The sequence below is a fragment of the Sinohyriopsis cumingii genome, chromosome 18 (genome assembly GCF_028554795.1).
Source record: "Sinohyriopsis cumingii isolate HCF-2022 chromosome 18, ASM2855479v2, whole genome shotgun sequence".
NCBI lineage: Eukaryota > Metazoa > Mollusca > Bivalvia > Unionida > Unionidae > Sinohyriopsis > Sinohyriopsis cumingii.
Genome location: NC_142978.1, coordinates 72,161,928 through 72,186,823, shown reverse-complemented (window position 1 = coordinate 72,186,823; position 24,896 = coordinate 72,161,928). Strand labels below are relative to the sequence as shown.

The 24,896-nt window shown below is 37.4% G+C and overlaps 1 protein-coding gene across 2 annotated transcripts in view; it reads right to left on the bottom strand.

Annotated features, from left to right (window-relative positions):
• Positions 1-24,896, bottom strand: part of LOC149776956 (hillarin-like) — a 63,696-nt gene that overhangs the window by 16,619 nt on the left and 22,181 nt on the right. The window contains exons 1-2 of one of the 2 annotated variants that reach the window (XM_089941668.1): positions 16,787-17,179; positions 15,855-16,229 (exon numbers count right to left, since the gene is read on the bottom strand). In XM_089941668.1, coding sequence (XP_089797794.1) covers positions 15,855-16,205 — 351 coding nt within the window. In that variant the 5' untranslated portion in view covers positions 16,206-16,229; positions 16,787-17,179. Of the gene's footprint in view, positions 1-15,854; positions 16,230-16,786; positions 17,180-24,896 lie in introns of those variants that run through there. The other variant, XM_089941669.1, reaches the window with a different exon arrangement.

Sequence of the window (24,896 nt, the reverse complement as noted above, 5' to 3'; positions counted from 1 at the left end):
TATCAGCATTGCAGATTTTTTCATCAATTGGTTTCTTGTCTGAAGAAAGTAAAGGTCTCTTAAAGAGGTGGTCTCAGAACTTTGAAGCTGCTTTTCATTTGTAACATGTGGAGAAACACAATTTGTACTTGACAGTAATAGGTCCCTCAGCGGCTGGATGTTATAATGAGACAGAAAATACAACAGCAGGAGGACACTGACATCACATTAACTGCCCTGAACTTAAAGCTGCTTTTCTATTTCAAAATTCCTTTTGTACTCAAAGATCTAATACTCATGTTTAAATATACCCCTTCCCCAAGATAGTGGCTGAGATATACTTGTCAAATGGGTAGAAAGAAAAATACTATCCAGTGATCTCACACGTGATATTTATATGTCGTGTGCACATAAGAACGCTGCCCTTTGTGTTGCATTAACTGGCAAGTTTAACATTGAGGCTGGCACACTATAACGCGCAACGTGAATAGTGATATTATATGAATGCTGCATAAGTATATTTTTCTGGGAACTGTCAAATTAATGGGTTTTGTTGAAACTGGTTTTCTACCTTCAAGATTAAGTCGTCAATATGTTTCATCCAGACTGAAACGCTCATTTAGTTCCCGACCTCTCGATGTCACGGACATATTTAACTGCAGTTATCTTTTCCCCTTTGTTGTACCTCGGGGAGAGTTCTACAGAAGTTAGGAGATGATCACACCATAACCATTCCGTTTTCTCCGCTTTGGCTACATCAACCTTAGTTTCCGATTACGTCTTGTAAACAATCAGTCTTATGTTTTTCCACATGTCAACAAAGTCTTACATATACCGAAGGATCCAGCCAAGGAACACCCATTAAAGTTAGTATGGATGCTTTACCTGTGTGCGGAAATGCCGCATCTTTAAAAGCATTCTAATAGATGCAACTAATATAATACCTGTATCCGAGGGACCCTAGGTAAAGAAAATATTGTACTTGTCTATAACAAATGGATATCCTTCTGTAACAAAAGGTGTGAACGAGTGAAATTCATCGAATAAAACCTAACATTTCATTAGTATTTACGCACATCACAAGCGCGTGACAGCACTATGGAAAGGTGGATAAAATCAGCAAGGCAGGAAGAAGGAGTTTATATTTTTTTGTTTGTCTCCACAAATTACCAGGCCTGCATCTTGCTCTGTTGCCACTTGCCTCCACATAGTATCAGGCCTGCATCTTGCTATGTTGCCACTTGCCGCCATAAAGTACCAGACCTGCATCGTGCTCTGTTGCCACTTGTCTCCACACAGTACCAGACATGCATCTTGCTCCGTTGCCACTTGCCTCCACATAGTACCAGGTCATGATACTGCTTGATGTAGTTTTGCAACACATATTACAACTTCGGCCATCTTGCTTTGGTGCCAACTTAACCTCTAAATATTACCAAGTCTTAATCTTGTTTTACTACCGTTTTTCTACATATTGTACCAGGTATAAATTTTGTTGTTTTTCTCCATATTGTACCAGGTATAAATTTTGTTTTTCTCCATACATTAGGCCGAATTTTGCTATACTGTTGTTGTAGTCCATATAGTACGAGGTCAAACTTTTGCTAAGCTGTTGTTTTTTCCACACTGTGCAAGGTCTAAATTTTGCTATGCTGTTCTTTAATACAATATAGTACCACGCATGCATCTTGCTATGCTGTTCTTTAATACAATATAGGAACCACGCATGCATCTTGCTATGCTGTTCTTTAATACAATATAGGGACCACGCATGCATCTTGCTATGCTGTTCTTTAATACAATATAGTACCACGCATGCATCTTGCTATGCTGTTCTTTAATACAATATAGTACCACGCATGCATCTTGCTATGCTGTTCTTTAATACATTATAGGAACCACGCATGCATCTTGCTATGCTGTTCTTTAATACAATATAGGAACCACGCATGCATCTTGCTATGCTGTTCTTTAATACAATATAGGAACCACGCATGCATCTTGCTATGCTGTTCTTTAATACAATATAGGAACCACGCATGCATCTTGCTATGCTGTTCTTTAATACAATATAGGGACCACGCATGCATCTTGCTATGCTGTTCTTTAATACAATATAGGAACCATGCATGCATCTTGCTATGCTGTTCTTTAATACAATATAGTACCACGCATGCATCTTGCTATGCTGTTCTTTAATACATTATAGTACCACGCATGCATCTTGCTATGCTGTTCTTTAATACAATATAGTACCACGCATGCATCTTGCTATGCTGTTCTTTAATACAATATAGTACCACGCATGCATCTTGCTATGCTGTTCTTTAATACAATATAGTACCACGCATGCATCTTGCTATGCTGTTCTTTAATACAATATAGGGACCACGCATGCATCTTGCTATGCTGTTCTTTAATACAATATAGTACCACGCATGCATCTTGCTATGCTGTTCTTTAATACAATATAGGGACCACGCATGCATCTTGCTATGCTGTTCTTTAATACAATATAGGAACCACGCCTGCATCTTGATATGCTGTTCTTTAATACAATATAGGAACCACGCATGCATCTTGCTATGCTGTTCTTTAATACAATATAGGAACCACGCATGCATCTTGCTATGCTGTTCTTTAATACAATATAGGAACCACGCATGCATCTTGCTATGCTGTTCTTTAATACAATATAGTACCACGCATGCATCTTGCTATGCTGTTCTTTAATACATTATAGTACCACGCATGCATCTTGCTATGCTGTTCTTTAATACAATATAGTACCACGCATGCATCTTGCTATGCTGTTCTTTAATACAATATAGTACCACGCATGCATCTTGCTATGCTGTTCTTTAATACAATATAGTACCACGCATGCATCTTGCTATGCTGTTCTTTAATACAATATAGGGACCACGCATGCATCTTGCTATGCTGTTCTTTAATACAATATAGGAACGACGCATGCATCTTGCTATGCTGTTCTTTAATACAATATAGTACCACGCATGCATCTTGCTATGATGTTCTTTAATACAATGTAGGAACCACGCATGCATCTTGCTATGCTGTTTCTGCCTTAAAATTGCCTCTTAAAACTATTTTACAAACTGAAGAGTGGCACGAAGAATGATTTTTCAACAAATATTATATAAATAAAAAGCACGTGACTGTTAATACTAATTTCAGAGATTCCATTCTCACAAGAGCTTCTACTTAATTTTCATATTATTGGTCATTTGCTGACTTCGAATTATTTATGTTATGCAATCTGCATACTTACATCTACATTATCATTTAATTTGTGTGAGATTTCATTCTCTTCGCAATCGTTTGGACCTAGTTAAACAAATCTGATGCTAACTTTATTACTTGTCACCTTTTTCTTCGAAACATACAACCTAAAAGGCCATATAGCTCTGAGGCTACCAAGGGGAATTGGAATTGGTAATTAAAACAAATATAACCTGCACGTTTAGTTTCGCTGATGCTTCCACTACACGAATACCTCGTGTATCCCAACATTGGTTCTTCGCCCCCTGCATTTCTAAATTATTTGTGCATGGCCTTTTTGGTGAAGTAATATCGATGTCTTTATATCTGGAATTCTGAATACTAACCAATCACGCGACTCTACGTCATCTCCTGTAATCCCTCGGATACTCAGGTGCATAGAATTATCGTCAAACAAACTTACGGACAAGTCTCGTTTACATACGAATTGTATGATGGAGTCAAAGCTGAATTTCCGAATTATTCAAGGCAAAACATGATGTTGTGCTCCATAGTATGTACACATTAATTAAGCATAACACACCCAGTCAGGACAATCAACCAAGATCTGAAATAATCTGTGTTTGTATGTCCTGTTTGCAATCTATTCAACCAAAACAATATTGAATGGGTTGGTTTGTAGAATAAAGTACATTAGTGTAAATCTCTTTAGTACGCCTAGACCACATACCATTACAATAGGCAACATAAATTCCATTCCATTTAGAAGAGTCAATGACAACTTCTACTGGGCTAAATTTCTAGAAGAAAACAAGATTAGATTCCCAAACTGCGAAAAATTAGGATTAGATTCAATAATATTAAAATCGGATGCATGGATTACATCCAAATAAATGAATTAAAACGCTTTAAAGATCAACACGTGTATCATAATCAATGATTTAAGTGGATGAACTGCTTTCTTCTAAATGACCACAGCACAACACAAAGCATTTTAGTGTTACGGGCAATCAGACAAAACTGGTCATTGTTTGGGACAAATGGACCCAAATATTCACTTATAATGTTACTGGATCAAGATTTACAGAAGAGAGATAGAAGGGAGCATTCATTGCACGTCTGTTATATCAAACGTACAAGAGATATTTTACACTATTGAGGATAATGAGATAATAAAGACTTCAAATGAAACTATATAAAAGAGCTGACTACTTATTTCCAACCAAAGTCAAATATTCCATTGGAAAGACGTGTGTTTCAACAAACTAGTCAGAATACACAAGCAGCACACTTAAAAGAAATGCACTGTATTATGTGAGTTCCGTGACTAATGATTTTGTGTTTTAGATAACAAAACCAGTATTTATACGTGAAAAGGACTTGCCCTTGGAAAAAGTATACACTATATTGCAAGAAGTCACTAAGCTATAGCAGCATTTGATACCAACTGAAATCAAGACAGAAAAAATGAAATATATGTAAGGATACGAGTATGCCTCTGAGCTGAGACGAAAATTCCAGGAAGCAACATTTACAAATCTTTGTTTTCGATGTGGAATTCAAGACATTTTTCCAGAGAATGCCATCTTTAAAAGAGGGAACTTGTTGTATGGAAAAAGGGCACTTCCCAGGAGGTTTTCAAAAGTGTCAATAAGGCAACGCAACGCAACTGGCAAAAAAATAATAAAGTCAGAATGCCAGAGAGTTAGCCGGACAATACTAAATGTAAAAATGTTTTGATTGGGTACAAAGGGGCATTAGTAGATGCAAATGATGCTGGAGTACCATTATCTATATTAAATGAGAGTGGTTCAAGCTGCCATGTGATTACTGGGAAATCATGGAAAATTAGCTAAAAATTGAAACTGGAAATATGCAAAGATTTACGCGACTGGTTCAAGCAAACCCCTGAGAATTATCAGACAGTTTGAAACTTCAATCACAATTGGTAAAAGACTGACAGTATATAATTATTGATTGTAGAAACATTATGGTTCACTTATTGTATGTCAAAGCCATATAAAGCGTGAGTTATGCAAACTTGACTACAAAATAATGCCATAAATTCGGACAGTGAATTCACGAAAATGTACCCTAAAAGATGTATTTGTGGAAAGCTGAAGGACTCTAAATTAAACAGTTTATGATCTTCATAGATCTGACAGATCGTATGATTAGTATTTCATATCCGGTTCCAAATATATTTTAGGCTATAAGAAGCGTGTTTGCACTAGCCTGGTTCAGTCATATTTTAGGTTATAAGAAGCGTGTTTGCACTAGCCTGGTTCAGTCATATTTTAGGCTTAAGAAGCGTATTTGCACTAGCCAGGTTAATTCTTATTTTAGGCTATAAGAAGCGTATTTGCACTAGCCGGGTTAATTCTTATTTTAGGCTATAAGAAGCGTATTTGCACTAGCCTGGTTCAGTCATATTTTAGGCTATAAGAAGCGTATTTGCACTAGCCTGGTTCAGTCATATTTTAGGCTATAAGATGCGTATTTGTACTAGCCGGGTTCATTCTTATTTTAGGCTATAAGAAGCGTATTTGCACTAGCCTGGTTCCAATTATAGTTCAGGCTATAGTTCCGATGGGTATCTGCCTTGTCAGTTTCCTCCCGGTTCTACTTTCTGTTCTTTTCCCAACAGAGTAATTTTGTGGAAAAACATACCGATATTGACCCCATCCTCTCCAAAGAAACATTACGCCAAACAGTTCTTAGTGCCTTAATGAAAAATGTTCAGTATGGGTTCAAATACTGAAGTTTTGGGATTATGGGTTGTTGTTGTTGCGTTAAACGTGAGTATTCAGAACAGGAGCTCTATGCAAACTTCTAACTAATAAATTTTACAATCGTTGATTAGCAATTAAAATGCGTATATGATAATTGATGATGGTTGTGGATTAAGTTCAGACAGTAGGTGTGTCTGTATGTGAGACGGTGTTCTCAACATTCATTGTTGCAATAATCATTAAATTGAAAATACCGACATGATACTATTAGAAATGTAATTATTATTACCAAATCTAATACAAATCTCAGGAAATGATATACACTACACGGTGAGAAAAGTTAATATAAACAGCTCTTAAACTCGGAATAGCTTTTCAGTTTATTTATTGTTTTAAAACTTTGTCTCTGAGCCATTGTTATGAAATCAAACGAGATACTTTCAATACCAGCTACACACGATAATGAATCCCTCTAAAATAGTTTCCAGACTTTCAAAACACCGAACACAGAATAAGGTAGGGTATCTTCAGTTCCTATAGCGTGGTGGGTGGGTGGGTGTTTAAGGTGTAGTTCGTATTTGCTCTGTATCATAAAGCCCTTGTTCATGACCTTATTTCCACCAGTTATAAGTCGGAACTATAATTACTGTACTTTACACGTCAAAGATATTGGCTACTGAAACAAATGACCCGGTGAGTCAGCATACACTGAAATGAAACAAGACTGATGATCATCGTGTAAAGTGGACTGGAATATCAACAAGACGACGACAAATTAAGCTGCCTTCAAATGTGTCCGCCAGGATGGATTAACACAAAAGATCAATATAACTGTCTTTTAGGGCAACAATAAGAAGCGCATGCGACAACATTTACGCCACATTAGAGCCTAAGGATGGTTTTCTGGTTTCTTAAGGAGGTATTAGAAATAACGTATTTCGCGACACTTACTAAATTAAACAAACAGAAAATGGACGTTTCTTTCTTCGCTAATATTTAGAGAAATTATGTGGTAAATGGTACAAATAGAAACATTATGCTAATTCCCAAAGAGAGGAGGGAATTCAGACACATATGAAGACTGATCAATGAACAACAAGTTGATCCTATTAATTTAAGCTCTGTGACTCATTCAGATGTGATTGTTTTTTTTTAATTTAAAAAAATAAACTATTTGTCTTGAAATCAAGTAGGAGGGAAATAAATTGAAATGAAATCTCAAACGGATGCAATGAGAAAACATTCTAATACCTGTCATTGCGCTCTGAAGAATACTGAGCATGACAGCCGTTTAGGGTTTGAAAAAACATGCGTTGCTCAAGCACATTTGCACACCGTTCAAAGTCAACAATCACCAGCATGTTTCGCAGAGACTAAATGGCAAAGTGTTCTGGTACTCTTTGCGATGTAAACCACGCCATTTAGAAGAATTACCTATTTTATTGCAGACATTCAGGACTGAACAGTGTATTATTTGCAAAAATGTCTTCATACGGTTTTATGGTGAATAATTTCAAACGTATAAAATGACCTGGCAATAATACAACGCGGTTGCAATGAAAAGGCAAATTTTTTAAATCACACATACGATATCTCCAGAGAACAACTCCCTACTTGAAATAAATATATTAGTACCCTTTGATAATTGTAACATTATGGTCTAGTTCACTTTTAAGAGCATTACAGAAAAAGCAAAACATGGTGGAACGTTTAAAAATCTAATATCTAATTACTCATTTGTTCAGTACATGCTTCGTGTTATATTTGGAACGATGCAGGTGGGAATTACCGGTAAGATGAGACTTCTAATCTCTGAGATCAAGCCTGTCCTATGGGTAATCTCACACACTGCTTGGGATATCAATCTCAGAAACTACTAATTGGAAACGGCAAGGCGACATGAAAATGATCCATTAAACAAGATGTGTGGACTTTACGTGTACCACGGGGTACAATGACTGCAGTCCTTATAAAGCTTACAGGATACACGGTAATCAGAGATTGAATGCAAACTTTATCTTTTCATGCAAAGTATGGCCATCTTGAATGACACTGGAACAGGTTTGCTTGTAGAAGGAAACGATGAGAGAAGCTAGCAGCTAGTCTTACATACTTAAACAAATATTTGCCAATTTCCGCCATGCTAAAAAAATAAAACCACACTTTTTTTAAACAGGCACTAGCAGAAAACACATTTGCAGCCGTTAAATTCGTGTTTGTTTTTAAAAACAGTATTTGCTAGAAATACCACCAATTTGTGTAAATTGCTATACAACGCTCTATACTTATCTGCAAAAAATGTCAGTTACCATGAATACGACCGCCCGTGACATCATCAATAAAGAGTCAATATAGTTTGTTCACAAGAATATGGGTGTTGTTAATGCTGAAGGTATCCAGAGCTGCACGCAGATTCCTATCATTAAGCCTTTTCCAAGTCTTACTCAAGCCGCGGAAGTTCAGCGAAAGCGTCCCGGACTCGCGACCAGATGGGTACTGGGTCGAATCCTACCATCGCATCAGAATGAGTCCGCTGACGCTATGTTGTTTTTATAAGGTTTAACGCCATTTTTCAGCACACGATAGGCTATACATGGCGGCTAGTATTAATGGTGGAGGAAGAACCCAGGAAAACCCCGGAAAGAACCACCGACCCACGAGAAGCTACTGGCAAGCTTTCTCAAATACCCACATTGGCTGAATCCGAGACTCGAACCCACGCAGACTGAGGTGAGATGGCAGTGATCCGTAACGGAGAGCGCTTTAGACCACTCGGCCACTCGGGGCCCCCTGACGCTATGTGTGTCTGTGCAAGGCACGGAGCTTTAGTTACACGATATAACCTTCATGTGTTGTTTTGCCGTAAAACACTCAGATATTAAAATAACACCCGATGTTACGGAAATAATGATGTATAACTAATACATACTAGTAGTTTATTGATCGATTAATAATTGAACGAATGATTTCTTTATTGGTTGATTTTTCTGGGACGGTACTGTAAAAGTGACAATAAAACTAATAATAAAGATTAGCGATTTTTTAGATGAAAAGGTCACATTAAAACAAATGACACACATGATGAAGATTAAAAAAAAAAGAACATGCAAAAGAGGTCGTGATTTTAAGACATTTGCTGCAGTGCAACAATGAGAAAGTCATACTTAATTGTCTACTACTAATAATGTCCATTATACAGGTTTTTTTTTTTTTTTTTTACGTTGACACCCAATTATATACATCAGTGTAGAAGAATATCTAGATAATACAAAGTTCACACAACAGCAAAGTGATTTCTGTTCGGTAAATGTCGGGAAAACACGCCACTGACGAAACTATTCATGCAACGAAAAACAAAACAAAACATAACAAACAATAAACAGAACAGTGGGTAAATGTAGTAGATATATAAATACAAGTCAATTAACAATGTGTTCGGTTAGTTATAAACAACTATCCAAAGTCCAAATTAAAAAAAAAAAGACAATTCATGCAACAGAAGCAAAGAATACTCCTGTTAGATGTCAATATGGAAACGGCTGAAAATACCATCGTTGTGCTTATGTCCACTGGCATGTGATTCAGTGCCCATTATTAATACATATACAATATTAATAGGTTACTGCATTTGTGTGGGAAAATATAAATTATTATTTTTCGAGTAATACTGCACGACCTTTGGAATACAGTATTACTCCAAACAAGTGAGTTCATATTTTCCCATACAAGTGCAGTAACCATTTTTATTATATACTCATTTCGTTTTTCAACCTTATGCTTACTAATAAGGAATACACTATAAGAAACAAAGTAATTCAATTTATGCTGAATTTTACAGTTACAATATTAATGCGCACATAACACCGCCCAGCGACCTTTGAACTTCGTTGCACGCTCGACATCAGTTTTAAAAAGTTTCGGTTTGGTCTACTGAAAATTGAAATTTAGAGTCATATTTTGAATGAATCTGCATTGAAAAACTTTTTCAGTTGGTCTGGAATTGGTGGATTTTGTTTTTCTGCTGATCCAACTCAATTCTGCTTTTCTGCTTATGATGGACAGGGTTTATTGGGTCCATTCAGTGCAGTGATGAGAATGTGATTTCAGCTGGAAATGTAGTCAAAATTACAGAACACGTTCGATGTGTATCAGGTTTTCAATAGCATGAGTCATGTCATTCGGATCTGCGGAACTAAATAAGACATTTTGAAAAAATGTAAGATGCATCAATGTAAGAATATTTATTGCCATTCTTTTTACCAGCTAAAGAAGACATGTTTATGCTCGCTGTTGGACCCCAGCTATGACCTGAATCATACATTGTATGTCTTCTAACGCTAGCCTAAAACTGTATAAGGATAGTTAAACGGGGAAAATTGCAAAGCAGCTATTGTGTGACAATCCATTTAGCCAGCGGAAATAATACTTCTTCGTCGTCCTGGCTTATGGGCTCTAGGGCACTTAGTTTCCTACCAAAAACTTCAGTTGCACTTTTTTCCTCGAATACTAAATTCGAACATTAAGTTTTGACTGACTTGTAAAATGGTACTCCTCTGACAGATATACGATAGCCCTTGGTTTTGATATGCTTTTCTGTGTTATTTTTATAGACCCTAGAAAGCACTAGTCATAGTCTGAACCATTCTTTTTGCTAAAAGTTATGAACATTCTCAATTACTGCGTCTCTCAAGTTTGCTGTTGACATTGCGAATATCACGTTCATTCGTTTTGCTAGCTTGAACGCTTCATTTGTGACTCAGTGAACTTGTCAACGTCGTTAACTGTATCATCTCTGCTTTCAAATGGACGAAAACGCTTGTTCAGTTCTTCCACAAACAAATCTAATAATGTGAAAGTTAAAGCAAGTATGAAATGAGCGTACACTAGTTACAAAGTAGTTCCTGAAACACTATACAATTTTCAGACATACTACTGCACGATTCTGACAATGTAAAGTTAACGTAGAAAAAAATAAGCATATAATAATATGACATATAGTTAAAAATATGACAACATATTTGCAGTAAATTTAACAAAATTATATTACAAACAATTGTTTGAAGACTGTTTTCCTTTACCATTTCTTTATTTTTTTAAATTTCTTGGAAGAAACTGTGAATGCATTACGCGGATTAATATGTTCTGTTAATTTCTTACATATGCCGTTTGTCCCACTAAATATGCATGCAACTTACAACTAATTATATTTTGCTTTCATGCGCACAATATTTCTGTCACTTTATTGAAAATAATTCCAATATGTGTAGTTTTTATAATTCATTCTAATCGTTTTTCGTTTATCATATAGATCCACTACTTCTGCCTTTTGATAAATTTAATAGATATTTTTAACACCTGTCTTTTATATTTAGTCACGTCTTGCTCTTGCTGCTGCCTCTTCGGATTAAGTTCGTGCGATGATTCTATCGTTGCCTCTTCGTAATACGGTCAAAGTATGATTCTGTCGTTGCTATTTGAGCCTATTATTCCATATTCGCTGCTAGTCGTTTTCATCTTGCCTGTGTGTAACAGTATTTTTGTAATAAAGTATGGCTTATCGATCATATTTTCTAAGCTGGTACCTGGCCTAACTTGACAAGCCAATATTACATGTCGATAACCTTTGGAACATATTCGTCTCTTGCAATACGAGTCCACTATTTCGACTTTCCTAAAGAAACTCCGTGGTAATAGCAGTAACTGGCAAGTTTTTGGCGGACAAACATCAGACCTGATGTGCGCAGAACCGACTTTTAAAAAATAAAATGATAGGTCTTAACGATAACACCCGACATTTCAAGATAACATCAGACTATTCAAAACAATCAATAAAATACGTGCACCTGTAATTTATTTTAAATGCTATTCGTGCAACGTTGTAATAAAAAAATTGAAGAAATCATTCGGCTTCAGAGCTTCAAACGATTTTTACGATGTGTTGGTGATGATACGTGATCTAGTCATTGTGACGTAAATGAAATTTGAATGACCTACTGACAACCACGGGCTTGAGGGCAGTTCAAAATTTCCATTATTAATATCTGAACTTTTTTGTCTAGTATGCGATGGAAAAGCCGAGGACATTCCAATCAAGGCCTGCAAATTGCGAAATATGTCTCCCGAGTGTTTTTTTCAGTGACGTCATTCCCATAACGGCATGTTAATAAACTTTCCCTGAACTATAAGTAGTTCATTAGAAGCTTTACATCGCCACGAACTTTCACTAAGATTGAAGATGATAGATATCTGAGGTCTAATAAGCACCGGAAGTGTGACGTAGTTATTAGTGAATTACATTTCGTTCATTTTTCGTATTACACTCACGGTACACTTAATGGATATAAATGAAATGTATTGTACGTGGTAAAAGCTTTCACTGTTTAAGAACTGGTTCATTCTTTTTCATCCGTTGATGGACTGATATGTGTTGGCCATGAATAAATCTTAGCCGTGGTAATTAGACAAACTCTGTTTTATACTTTCTGCATACTCTCAAAGTCTTCATAGTGACAATTATTGGCATACACTCTAAATTTATGACCAGAGGGCTAATCGCTGCACGTGCTTTCCTTTGACATGACTCATCGTTTGTCAATAAAACAAGACGGATATGATACTCGGACAAAGACACGGCTCTGTACACCGCCTAACGCTAATTCCAATAATTCTGTAAGAGCAAACTACTTTTGTCAATGATTAAAACTTGTCTTTGTTCCCTAATTACTATTTTATTTCATGAAACCGTTCATTTGCTATTTATTTAAGTATCTAGCCAACAACCACAGCCTAAAAGAACATCAATCATAAATTTTACCTCTTTTCTACAAAGCTGTATTGACAACAAACTTTGAAGAATATGTTTAAAACAACGAGTGCTGATTGCAAAACGCTGTAAAGACACGAAATCGATCAAAAGGAATGAATTAATGAAAAGCAATAATGATATTATTCATTACAAGCAGTTTAAAAGGAAAACAAATATTACGAAAATAAATTAATCACTAATAGTCAGGCCAAAGGATTTAAATATTGTAATTGTTGATTGTTCCTCGGAGGTATAACGTTCATGTATCTAAACAACGGTCACCATCTCCTTTGATAAACTGAAAAATATTGAAATAGCTAGCACCGTCGATTAGATCTCCACTAAATTTTGATAAATTTTCGAGAAGTAAAATGTATGTCTGGATGGAATGCAGTTTTAAAATTCGTTAGCACATAAGAACAAAAGTTTTAACATTATTACGTGGAATTCCGATTAGCTGAAGTTCACTCTGACACATAGTCAAAAGACTGGCCTTGCTAACAACAATAATCTAAAGAATTATATTTACTGGGTGCAGGCGCAATAAATTGATTTTTTTCCCCACCACATTAATAAAGCTTGCTTAGCACCTGCTTATTTAATGACCTAAGGCCAATGGGAGAAGAATTATCTTAAGCCCGGTCAGAGAAGATGTACAGTGTGGTTGGGTTAAGATGTGAAAAATGTTTCTCACAACCTGGTCCAACATAGATGATGATGAAATAAATAATAACTTCCAGTCACAATATCTCAGAAAATATTGTTTTGATTTTAACATTTGAAGTTGTTTTCCTGGTATATCAAGTATTAAGTCATTAAATCTTGTGATATATTAGAACATATTTTTCTTATTAAATTAGCAAATTTCGGAATGATCCATTGCGGGTAAGGTGTGAATATTTCGCACTAAAAATGTTGGGCACAAGATTTGAGTAAAAATATAATCGTGTCTAACAAAGGATAGGTAGTATTAATGGTGTTCGGGATGGGGCTGAATTTTATATCCAGTACAAGTTGCAATTACACCCCTTCCCAAGTTCTCCTGTAAATTATGATTGCTCGTTAATTAATATTATGTCGTCAACTAAATATTTTAATAAATTTTTATACATTCTGAAGTACGCCAGTTAGAGATAGGTCTTATTTAGTACTGTTGGAGTTACCATATCGACTCGTTTACTTTTACTTTAATCGTTTTGTGAATGGGTCGAAAACTAATATGCCACATGTACTGGCCATTGACACCTTTCTCCCCGGGGCCCCTGGTGGCTGAGTGGCCACTGACGCTCGTCATTACAGGTCACTCACATATCTCACCTCTGTCCGTGTGAGTTCTAGTCTTGGTTCGGCCAACGTGGCCAACTGATTTTGTTGCAAGTGCGACTTTTGTGTTTATTAATTCGTTTTCTGAAATCGAAGATTTCGCCAACATACTGAGTGGAACAGATCGTACATGGCTGGATACAGATCGTATTTTTGGTTGGACATCCCAGCTTCTGATTGATTGTAAAGCTAACGCCTGTCCTCAGACTCCTTAACATCTTGTCACAGGCATATATTTGCAGATCAGGCAATGCTTGTCTTTGCAACAGATTCGTGCCTGGATCTGAGAATACAAATCCCATTTCAACCATTTTAATCGCAAACATTCCAAATTCCATGGATACCCGTGCTATGTTTTAAGAATGGTGAAAAAAAAATCCGTTACCTTTTAGATGCACTTATTAACTTTCATATGGAAGGATTTTTATCAAAATGCTGATGTATCATTATACCCTATTTATGGTCTGGGTCGCTTTCTCGAACCCTCTAATGACGAATCGAGTGCGATGAGTACAAAAAGGGGGGAGACGGAGCGCAATGGTAAAGTTGCCGTACACCTGATAAAATGTGCTAATATTTACCAGTTTGACGCCCACGTAGAAAGCATCGTCTATCGATCAGCGCTAATTGAATACGGAAAACATCTGGCGAATAGTACACTGTGTGACTAACAAAGAGCTGAACTCTATGAACTACGCTTTTATATTCTATGTCAATGAGTGATACTGGAGAGGTGGTTGGGGTTGCATTTAGCTAATCAGGTTCCTTATAGCAATGTCATGTTTTTTGTTTTATTTTAATACTCTTGCTTAGCATATGAAAGTACACATGCACAATTTTTCTAACATAAATATGGATTTATTCCTTCGTTGAGATCAACAGATTTAACAGAGATATGGGGATTCATATTTATATCTACGCGAATGCGGACATCAGAATTATTTTAGGAAAATATGTCATTTGGGGTATATCCTGAGCCGTGGAGAGCGATTACGGGCCCTGGGGTAAGAAACACCCGGGCCTCTCCAAGTTCTTGTTCAAACACTTTTTTTCTTTTATACAATTAAAAAGTGTTGTTCAGCCCGGGCCCCGGGGATATATCCTGGGTTGCCCCCCCCCCCACCTTGTACGCCCTGGGTATATCATGGACAGAAGCTAAAGAGCACAAGAAAAAAGTCCAATAAATGCGTGTCCTGAGAGATACATATAAAACTTGTTGACAAAGAGGTTTGTATGTATTCATGTATGTGGTTTTATGGCACATCAGCACAATCATGTTGCCGATTACAAAGATATATACGGACTGTAAAGGGATTCGTACAAAAACAGCGAGGATAAGATCTAATAATAAAGACTATGAACCTAGGTTATGTGTGTTGATCGAATTACACACACAAATATATATATATATATATATATATATATATATATATACGATAAAGACACGGATATGACGATAGCGTGTATATGTCTATTTTTAGGGCTTATCAACACAATCATATGCCGAGTAAGTTTAGATACAAAACAATGAAAAAGGCAAACAAGAGAGACTTAATCCTCAAAATACAAAGCTTTAAAAAAAAAAAGTAAACCTGACACGTGTAAGAAGTCCAAGACATCCTATACTGAACATCATAAGAAAATTATTACCAAATCTACATTCTTGTGCACGCAAAGGGGTCACAGGAAGACAGATCGTTGAAATAATGAAGGTATGGGACGAGAAATACAAGTTAATGAGACAGGAACAAATGTAAAACATAGCGACCTACCTGCTCATTCGGGGCCGTTCCCCATTTGGGGGCATTAAGCGCCGACTTTATTCCAACTGCATCCTGGTCCAAACTGCCCACCAACTTAGGGGCGTGGACCCGACAGTAGACGTCCGGCTCGTTCTCCTGATCCCACTGGAACGTACGTAACGTCAGCTGTAATCCACATGTACGGCACCTGAAGCACCGGCGGTGGAACAGAACACCTAAATCAATCCTCTCCACCGGATAGACCCTGTTCTTACAACGGTAGCATGGGTCAAGGGGCTGGGATCGGGGTTCATAGTCGTCCCCACCCTCATCCGAATCTCCGTCACTCGACCCGTGGTCATCAAGCTTACTGTGATACATTGACTGCGTAACCTACGTTACTGTCTGGTAAAGATAAAGAAATTCTGCGTCAATTTTCTTTTATTTCCTTTACACATGAACTATGTTATTACCTCGACACAGTTTTAGTTTTTTTGTGCATGATGAAACTATGACAAGTTTTCCTCCCTCATGTCTGATGAAAATACTCAAAATGTATCGCTCTTCGTCTTCCACGATACCACCTGAAACCTTGCTGTTCCTGATGTCGAAAGCTTTATTTAAATTTTCGAAGACCTTGTCCGCTTTGAAACTCGCGGCGACTCCTTTAATCTCTGAATGTGAATCCGTTTCTTACGAAATGGGCGAGCTCAATTCAATTTAAATTACGTTCAATCTTGCCACTTTTGTATGCAACCGATTGCCATTAACACGCGTATACATGAGATAGCTTCACCTTTATCTCCTAATTCATCGCTCGAGTCGTTCATAACGCACCAATAACAGGGATTTAGAATACATTAATCATAGTAACACAGTTTTCAGAGCTGGTGTTATCAAACACGGGTCGTGTAAAGGAATTCCACCCATTGTCAATACGTATCAAATTGAATCTCACTTACCGGATTACACTGCATGTCCATACGTTGGGAAATTTCACACATTTGAAACCTTTGCTGCCGACGAGTCCATTCAAATATTGTTAAGGGCGAGGAAAACACAATTTTAGCAGCAAGAGGCCGGGCTCTGCACATGTTACACTGATTAATGCTTGAACGACGACGGTTATTGGGTGATCACCGATCGATAGTTTGTAGCGAGTAATACGACGAACAAAGCTCTCCATGAAAGACCATAACATCAATATTAAATGACTGACTCATTTGGAGTACGTTGCATTTCGTCTTTGGAGTGTATGCACTGACTATCTGGTGTGGCTACATTTGTAAACATCTAGTCGTAATCCAGAATTTTAAGCCTTCCATTTAAATCCTATCAACGAACACGTCTCTGACAGCAAGAACGAATATAAATGAGACAGCAAGTAAGGGAGATAGTAAAACATAATAAGAAGCATGTTAGTGTCGAAAGACATATTTATTGTGACTTATCTCCCTTTAATCTCTTCCAACAATTGATGACAGCATTACACTACGGAAATTACAAAATAATTCTACATATTTTGATCATTTTCAAATTATCAAAACAGGGGCATTGATTTCAGTTAAGTTTATGAATGTTTCCTTTTTATGTTTAAATTTTCAGAACTGTATATGTAAAAATATACATCATAATCAGAGAGATTGGTGCCAATTAACTTGGATAAACTTCGAAAAAGACTGCCAGTGGAAATCTCTCTTGCCTATGTTATTGCCTCTTTGATATTAACTCGAAATTGCCTATCTATTCCCCGCCATCGTCATGTTAAATCTCCCAGTCCTGAATGATACATATGAATAAGTGCATGTTTCTGAGTGGAAAAACTGCTGCCTATAAATTCTATCACGCGCGCGCGCGCCGTACTGTGTGAACTGTATATCAATTTGTAATTCGCTAGCAATAATTGGTGTTATTTTAATTTCATTTTTATATGCAGTAAGTTAATTGGATATGGGTGTTATTGCTTCGAATTAAAACAGAGAGATCTAGTTAACCAGACCTGCAATTAAAACAAGAATTTATACTGTGAAATGCATCTTACTCGCTTGTTCAATACATATATTTGTCGATAATGCTCCGTTGTATATTATTTTTTGTTTTATTACGGTACGCCTTAAGATACTTCAAGTTTACATTAAATACGCGTCTAGTGATATGTCCGTTCGACATTATATATTATATAAGCACCCTTAATTGAACTTAGCGTGGGCTTTGAAATTTCACATTTGTTTCTTAACGCTGGAATATTTCCAACTGTTCAGATTGAAACTTGATATAATCTTTGGAGAAAAAAAAATGTTGGGACAAAAACTAATAATCTTTTCTTTCTAAGTATAATTGTCAACGACATAATATTATACATCTCACGAAATCTTCTTTTCCCTCTGAAATAACCTACCTAGATAAAGTAGACTCTTGCTAAACAAAATTTTAGCTTTGATGTTCATCTCGTATATATAGACCGCTCCGGTGACCTAGTGGTTAGAGCGTCGGTCGTGGGTTAAATCCCCGGCCGAGTCATACCAAAGACTTACAAAAATGGTACTAACAGCTATCTCGCTTGGCGCTCAGCATCAAGAGGTTAGTGTTAGGACTGGTCGGCCTGGTGTCAGGATAATGTGACTGGGTGGGGACATCATGCTACATGTCTGCGGCATGATGCCCCAGTGCTAGACATCACTATAAACTGTCACACTTAGACATCGTAGCGATATGAATGAAAAATTGTTAAAGCTACGTTAGAAATCCAAATCACACACACACACACACACACACACTCATCTCGTATAAATGATCTTCTTACATATAAAAATGGCTTTCTTGACCATCCTGGGTTTATTTCTTGAATTTTTAGGGTAATCATATGTCATTTATAATGTGTTGCTTCTAATTCGTCGAAATTTAGACTGCTTACAATAATAATAACAATAATTTCAGTTTATTGGCGTAAATTCTGAGCTGTATTATTTTACTAAAAGAAGAAAAGAAGAAAAAAAAGCAGCCTAAATAATTGTTTACCGGTTTGTTAGAAACGTTGAATTGCTTCTTGTATTAGTTATCAGCCGAAAGAAGGCATATAAAGTGCTTGACCAAAGAAAGCAAAAATGAACTTTAGGTAGCATACACAATGAAAAATCAATTTGATAAAAGAAGGCAAATATGGCAATCAACAAAATAAGCAAGTTTATGTATATCTGCTTTTTAATATTTTTCACCGTTCTGGATCACTGCCATCTCACCTCTGTCTGCGAGGGTTCGAGTCCAAGGCTCGGCTAGCGTGGGTACGTGGGAAAGCCTGCCAGTAGCTTCTCGTGGGTCGGTGGTTCTTCCCTGGGTTTTCCAGGGTTCTTCCTCCACCAGTTATACTGGCCGCCATGTATAGCATATCTTGTGCTGAAAAATGGCGTTAAACCCTAGAACAACAACAACAACAAAGATAAACATACTCCAATAGAGCACACATATCCATGTAGGAAGCCATTACCTTATATGAACAGGGAACTGTGGAAAACGCTATATATTAAACAAAATACATGCAGTACAGGCCATGCGTAACCTTGGAAAACTATTGAAGGCAGTGAAATTTGCTAAGCAAATTTAAATAATAAATTTCAGAGGGCACATTGTTGATAAAGATGTGATGGAGGCACAAAATATAGGAACTTCTGTTGGAGGGTTGGTGCAGCTGGGATGTCATCTTGCTGGTGTACAATCCAGTTCATCATAACAGATTTGGCTTGTTGTCGTCGGACATTGAAGTTCTTCACATCCCGAATGTCGGAATATGGCGGTGACTGCTGGTTCGCCGATAATCATCCAAACCGTGCCATCCAAAATTATACTGCTTCAAGTTTGGCAATGCTTGATTTGGTAGATGGGTCCCAAACTGTCGACGCACTGAGGATTTGTATCACGTTGATTTTACTTGTTCGGGACATGTGGACAGGTTTTTACCAAGGAAAGCTGTGGTGCTATCAGCCTTCTTTGTGGCTATTCCATGATAAGGTGCCTCCCAAATAATTGGCATTATATGTCATCGTCAGTTCTTGACCATGGATGGAAAATGTGGCTGGGACGATACGTCTCTTGTTGGTAATTCGTACGTCCTCGCACTTGTCACGACTGAACTCCATTAGCTAGTCCTTTTCCCATTGTTGTAGGCGGTCTAGATATGTTTTTAATATTTTTGCGTCTTGTTCCGAGTTGATTACTCTGTACAACAAGCTGTCGTCGGCAAAAAGGCTAACTTGAGAATCTACTCTCAACGTCAAGTCGTTGATGTTTATCAAGAACAGTTGGGCACTCATGGCGGTTGATGCAGATGACTGGTCTTCGAGCACAACCTGATTGTTTCCTCCAGTGAAAAAGCTATTTATCCACTCAATGGTCTTGCCTCAGACACCGTTGTGATGAAGCTTGTTTGCAAGGTCCTTATGAGGGACTTTACCGAAGGCTTTGCTAAAGTCATGCAAGATTACATCTATATGTTGTTTGTTACTTAGACTGGCTGCTAGATCATGGAGTGTGATTATAATGGATGTTGTTATTAGTGGGTCTGTCAAAACTTCAAAGAATGGGTGGTTTCTTCAAAGGCGGTGCGTGTAAGTGCCGCCGCTACAAACTCGGATTTAATGGGTGTCTAATTCTGTTGCGTCCATGTTAGATCTAGCGATAATAACCTCGCTACCATAGAAACTTTCAGGTCTGTAACTTGGAGCAACAAATATGTATGTGTCTGGCAATACTTCGCTCTCAGCAATGGAAGAGTTTGGCAACGTCTCGCAAGCAAGTATGATGCCAGGATCACAATATTCTAACATGGTTCAACGCGTTACTCGTTTGGTACATATGCTTTGAAAGTTGATGCCCAGAACTGATTTTTTTCTCACTTCTATATGGGATCTGACTTTGTACGATTGTTTGACGAGGATGAAGATGTTGGCAGACCAATGCTAATAGTGTAGTTGAAGGACGAGGTTGATGATTTGGGTTGACCCTGTGTAACTGTGTACAACATGATGTAGAGTTGTTTTTAAACTTCTCAAAAAGGCTTGTTGAAGTCTGGTACACCACAGTTTCAGCAATACCATCTCACCTCTGAAAGTTCAAGGGTTTCATATGTAGCAGTACTCATAGGCAGACATTTTTTTATGGAACCATTTCTTACAGTCTGTATAGGCAACTGAACGTATCTTCTTAGACCACGTACATGCCTTTCCACATATATCGCATGGGCCGGGGTTTGGGTGACAATATGATGCATTCAGGATAAGTAAAGAGAATATATAGAATAAGTGACCACTCAAGCATCCGTTGGGAGCCGAATATAAAGCGTGTGTCCTCTGTGACATCAAGGTGCAATGAAACAAGTCAGGAACAATCTGGTGGTGGATACCTCTTTAGCGGCAAGCATTCGGTGGAGATATATCCCTCATGTTTCATATTATGGTCAAAATGGTAGATATAAGTGTATTAAGATATGATGATTACATACTTCATATATTTACCACAAAAAAAACAAAAAAAGAAAACTTCAGGTATGCAAGATTGAATAGAAAATGTAATAGCTTATCTCCCTTAGCCTGACACTTTTGCAGTGAAAAGTACAATACTAAACTTGAAAAAAAAAAGACAACAGCTTGCTCAGAGATTTTAATATGATAATTACACGAGTAGTTACCCCAAACTCTTCATTAAGGCAAAAATTACCACCATGAACGTGGGAAGAATAAGGTCGATACCTCTAAGACTTTAACGATTCTGAATAAATGTGCTCCCTAATGTTACGACGATTTGATATGGCTGAAGCACAATAAAATAATTTTACATTTTAAAAGATTTGAAATATCCCATTAATTAAAACCTAAATATATAGCACAATGGCTTTTAAATATACAGCTGCTATTCCATGGAACAGGTTTGCAAATCACCTTAGAGAGGAATCAATGTTTAATTTAGATCAGTAATTTTATCTTGATATGGTATGGACTGTATTTGTTATATCTGAAATGGTACAGAATGTAAATGTAATATCTAGAATCGTATATGACTGTAAATGTAATATCTAGAATAGTATAGAGTGTAAACGTAATATCTAGAATGGCAAATGACTGGAAATATAAGTGGAATGGTATAGAGTGTAAATGTAACGTTTGGAATGGTATAGAATGTAAATGTAATATCTGGAATGGTATTGACTGTAAATGTAATATCTGGAACGGTAATGACCATAAAAATAATATCTGGAATGGTATTCACTGTAAGTGCAATATGTGGCATGGTATATATTGTAAATATACTATCTAGAATGTTATATGTTATAGTCCATGCAGCGAAATCAGCCCACTACACTACTAAGATCATGGAAAGTTCCAACTGCAAAGAGCTCTTCGAGATTACTAACAAGCTAATGTCAAGGAACAAATCAACACCACTTCCAACTACCTTCTCTCCAGGCGACCTTCCGGACATGTTTGCAAATTTCTTCCGTGACAAAGTACAAACCATTAGAGATAAGCTTGACTCCACAATTTCAATTGACTCGTCGTCACCATACAGTTGGGATACAGAATTTGAGCGGCAACCATTAGCAGCATTTGAACCTGTCTCTATGGATTTCGTACGTACAATCGTGATGAAGAGTGCACCAAAGTCATGTGAACTTGATCCAATTCCAACATCACTGCTGCTTGAGTGCTTAGATCCAGTATTGCCTTCACTAACTGATGTTATTAATACCTTTCTCTCATTTGGGGAATTCCCATCATATTTCAAAACTGCCATTGTAAAGCCTCTGCTGAAGAAACCAACACTAGACCATAACGATTTAAAGAACTACCGGCAAGTTTCTAATCTCGCATTCATTTCAAAAATCTTAGAAAAGGTTGTTCTATCCTAGCTTGTATCTCATCTAAATTCAAACAGTCTTTTTTAGCAATGTGCAATCTGCACATCGCCCTTGCCACAGTACTGAAACTACTCTTCTAAAAGTAGTTAATGACATTCTCTCTGCGTTGGATAGCGGAAAGATTACAGTCCTCACCCTCCTTGATTTGTCTGCAGCATTTGACACAATAGACCATGATATATTACTTCACCGTCGCCAGCATGTATTTGGCATTCATGATACAGCCTTACTGTGGTTGAAGTCCTACTTGATCAACAGGACACAAATTGTATCTGCAAATGGAATACACTCCAGCCTAGTTGATCTATGTTGTGGTGTTCCACAGGGGTCTGTTCTTGGACATGTTCTCTTCATTCTGTATACTCAGTCGCTCTCAAGTGTCATAGATCATCATCCAGTGTCTCACCAATTGTACGCTGATGACACCCAAATATACAAATCTAGCCACTCAACTGAAGTTGATGCTACCATACATGGTGTAGAGAGGTGCATTTCTGATGTGAAATCATGGATGACTTGTAACAAGCAGCATATGAATGATGATAAAACTGAGGCCATTCTGATCACAACACAAAGACTTTCTCATTCACATCCTTTACCTCAAACAATAAATATCAGCAACACCAACATTAAATTCACACACAATCAGTACGAAACTTATGTGTTACTCTGGACAGTACTTTCACATTGCACCAACATGTCAGTAGTAAAGTGGGGCGATATAGGGTCTATGGGAATTAGCATTAAAAACACCCCTGGGTCTGTATAGGGTCTATGTAAATTTAACATGGACAAAAACCCTGGGCCTGTATAGGGTCTAGGGGAATTAGCATTACAGACCTCCCTGGGCCTGTATAGGGTCTATGTAAATTTAACATTAACCACCCTGGGTCTGTATAGGGTCTATGTAAATTTAACATGGACAAAAACCCCTGGGCATGTATAGGGTCTATATAAAATTGAAACAGGGAGGGTCTCTATTTTTTTTTTTTAAAAAAAAAAATTAAAAAAAATAAAAAAGGGGTAGACAATGAAAGTCAAGGTCTTTTCGAGAGATTGGAGTGGCCCTGAAAAGGGCCTTTGGTTTTATGTTAATATTAAGGTATATTAACATAAAGGGCATCTGTGACTTCTTCTTGTCCTTAGGCTTCGCCTAACTGTAGGACCATATACTAAAACTCTTTTGAGGCATCCTTGCCTCTCCACATAGATCCTACGTATCCATAGGCTGGTGTCTGTCCTATGGACAACTGTCCACTTGGATCGGACATACATTGGCATGTCCGTCCGGAACATCATGGATGATACAAGAGTGGAAGATTGCACGTCGGTCTACATGTTGAGGCGCCGAGAACAGCTGAAGGAATGCAGTGAACTGCAATTATTTATAGGGAGAGGAAGGATTGAAACGGATTGAGTTCGTTGACCAATCCAAACACGCGTTACAAAATTCAGTCAGCCCACATCCAATCCGAAGAGAGCAGTCTGTGACGTCACGTGGTCTACATAGATTCGCTAGCGCCTGCGCGCAGTCAATTCATGCGACAGTTTTTCAACATGACGGAAACTCAGAAAACGATAAATTGGGGTGCACCAACCGTGGAGACTACCCAAGGGAACCTGGACTTCCTTTCAGAAGAGGTGAATTGGGATTTTGTTGATTTTCTTACCTCGCAAGAATTTGTTCCGGAACCTTCGTCACCTTCTCCTTCATTACCGCACGTGGAGAATTTTAGACAGAGACAGAAAGAAGAATTGGAGAAATTTATACAACAGCAAAAGGAAGCGGAACAAGCTTTTCTCCTACAGTAACAGCAGCAAGAAGAAGAGGTAAGAAAAAAACAAGAAGAAGAAGAAGTAGCAGTAGCAAAGAAACAAGGGTGTGAAAATCAAACGGTCACGGTACTGTTAGACATTTTAGCGGAGTTAAGAAGTCTGAAACAAATGTATCAGACTTCTTTATTACGACCGAAGAGAATACGACCTTCCCGAGCTAAACACTCCAACCCTGTGACTAAGCCTACCGTACCACCCTTAGTGATTTCAACCAAATCATCATTATCATCAACAGTACGCAGTCCAGAAGTAGGCCTTGGCCGTGGCAAAGGCTTAAGACAGTTAAAGTTGATTGCTTGAACTCACCCTTACACCAAAAAAGGCCCTTT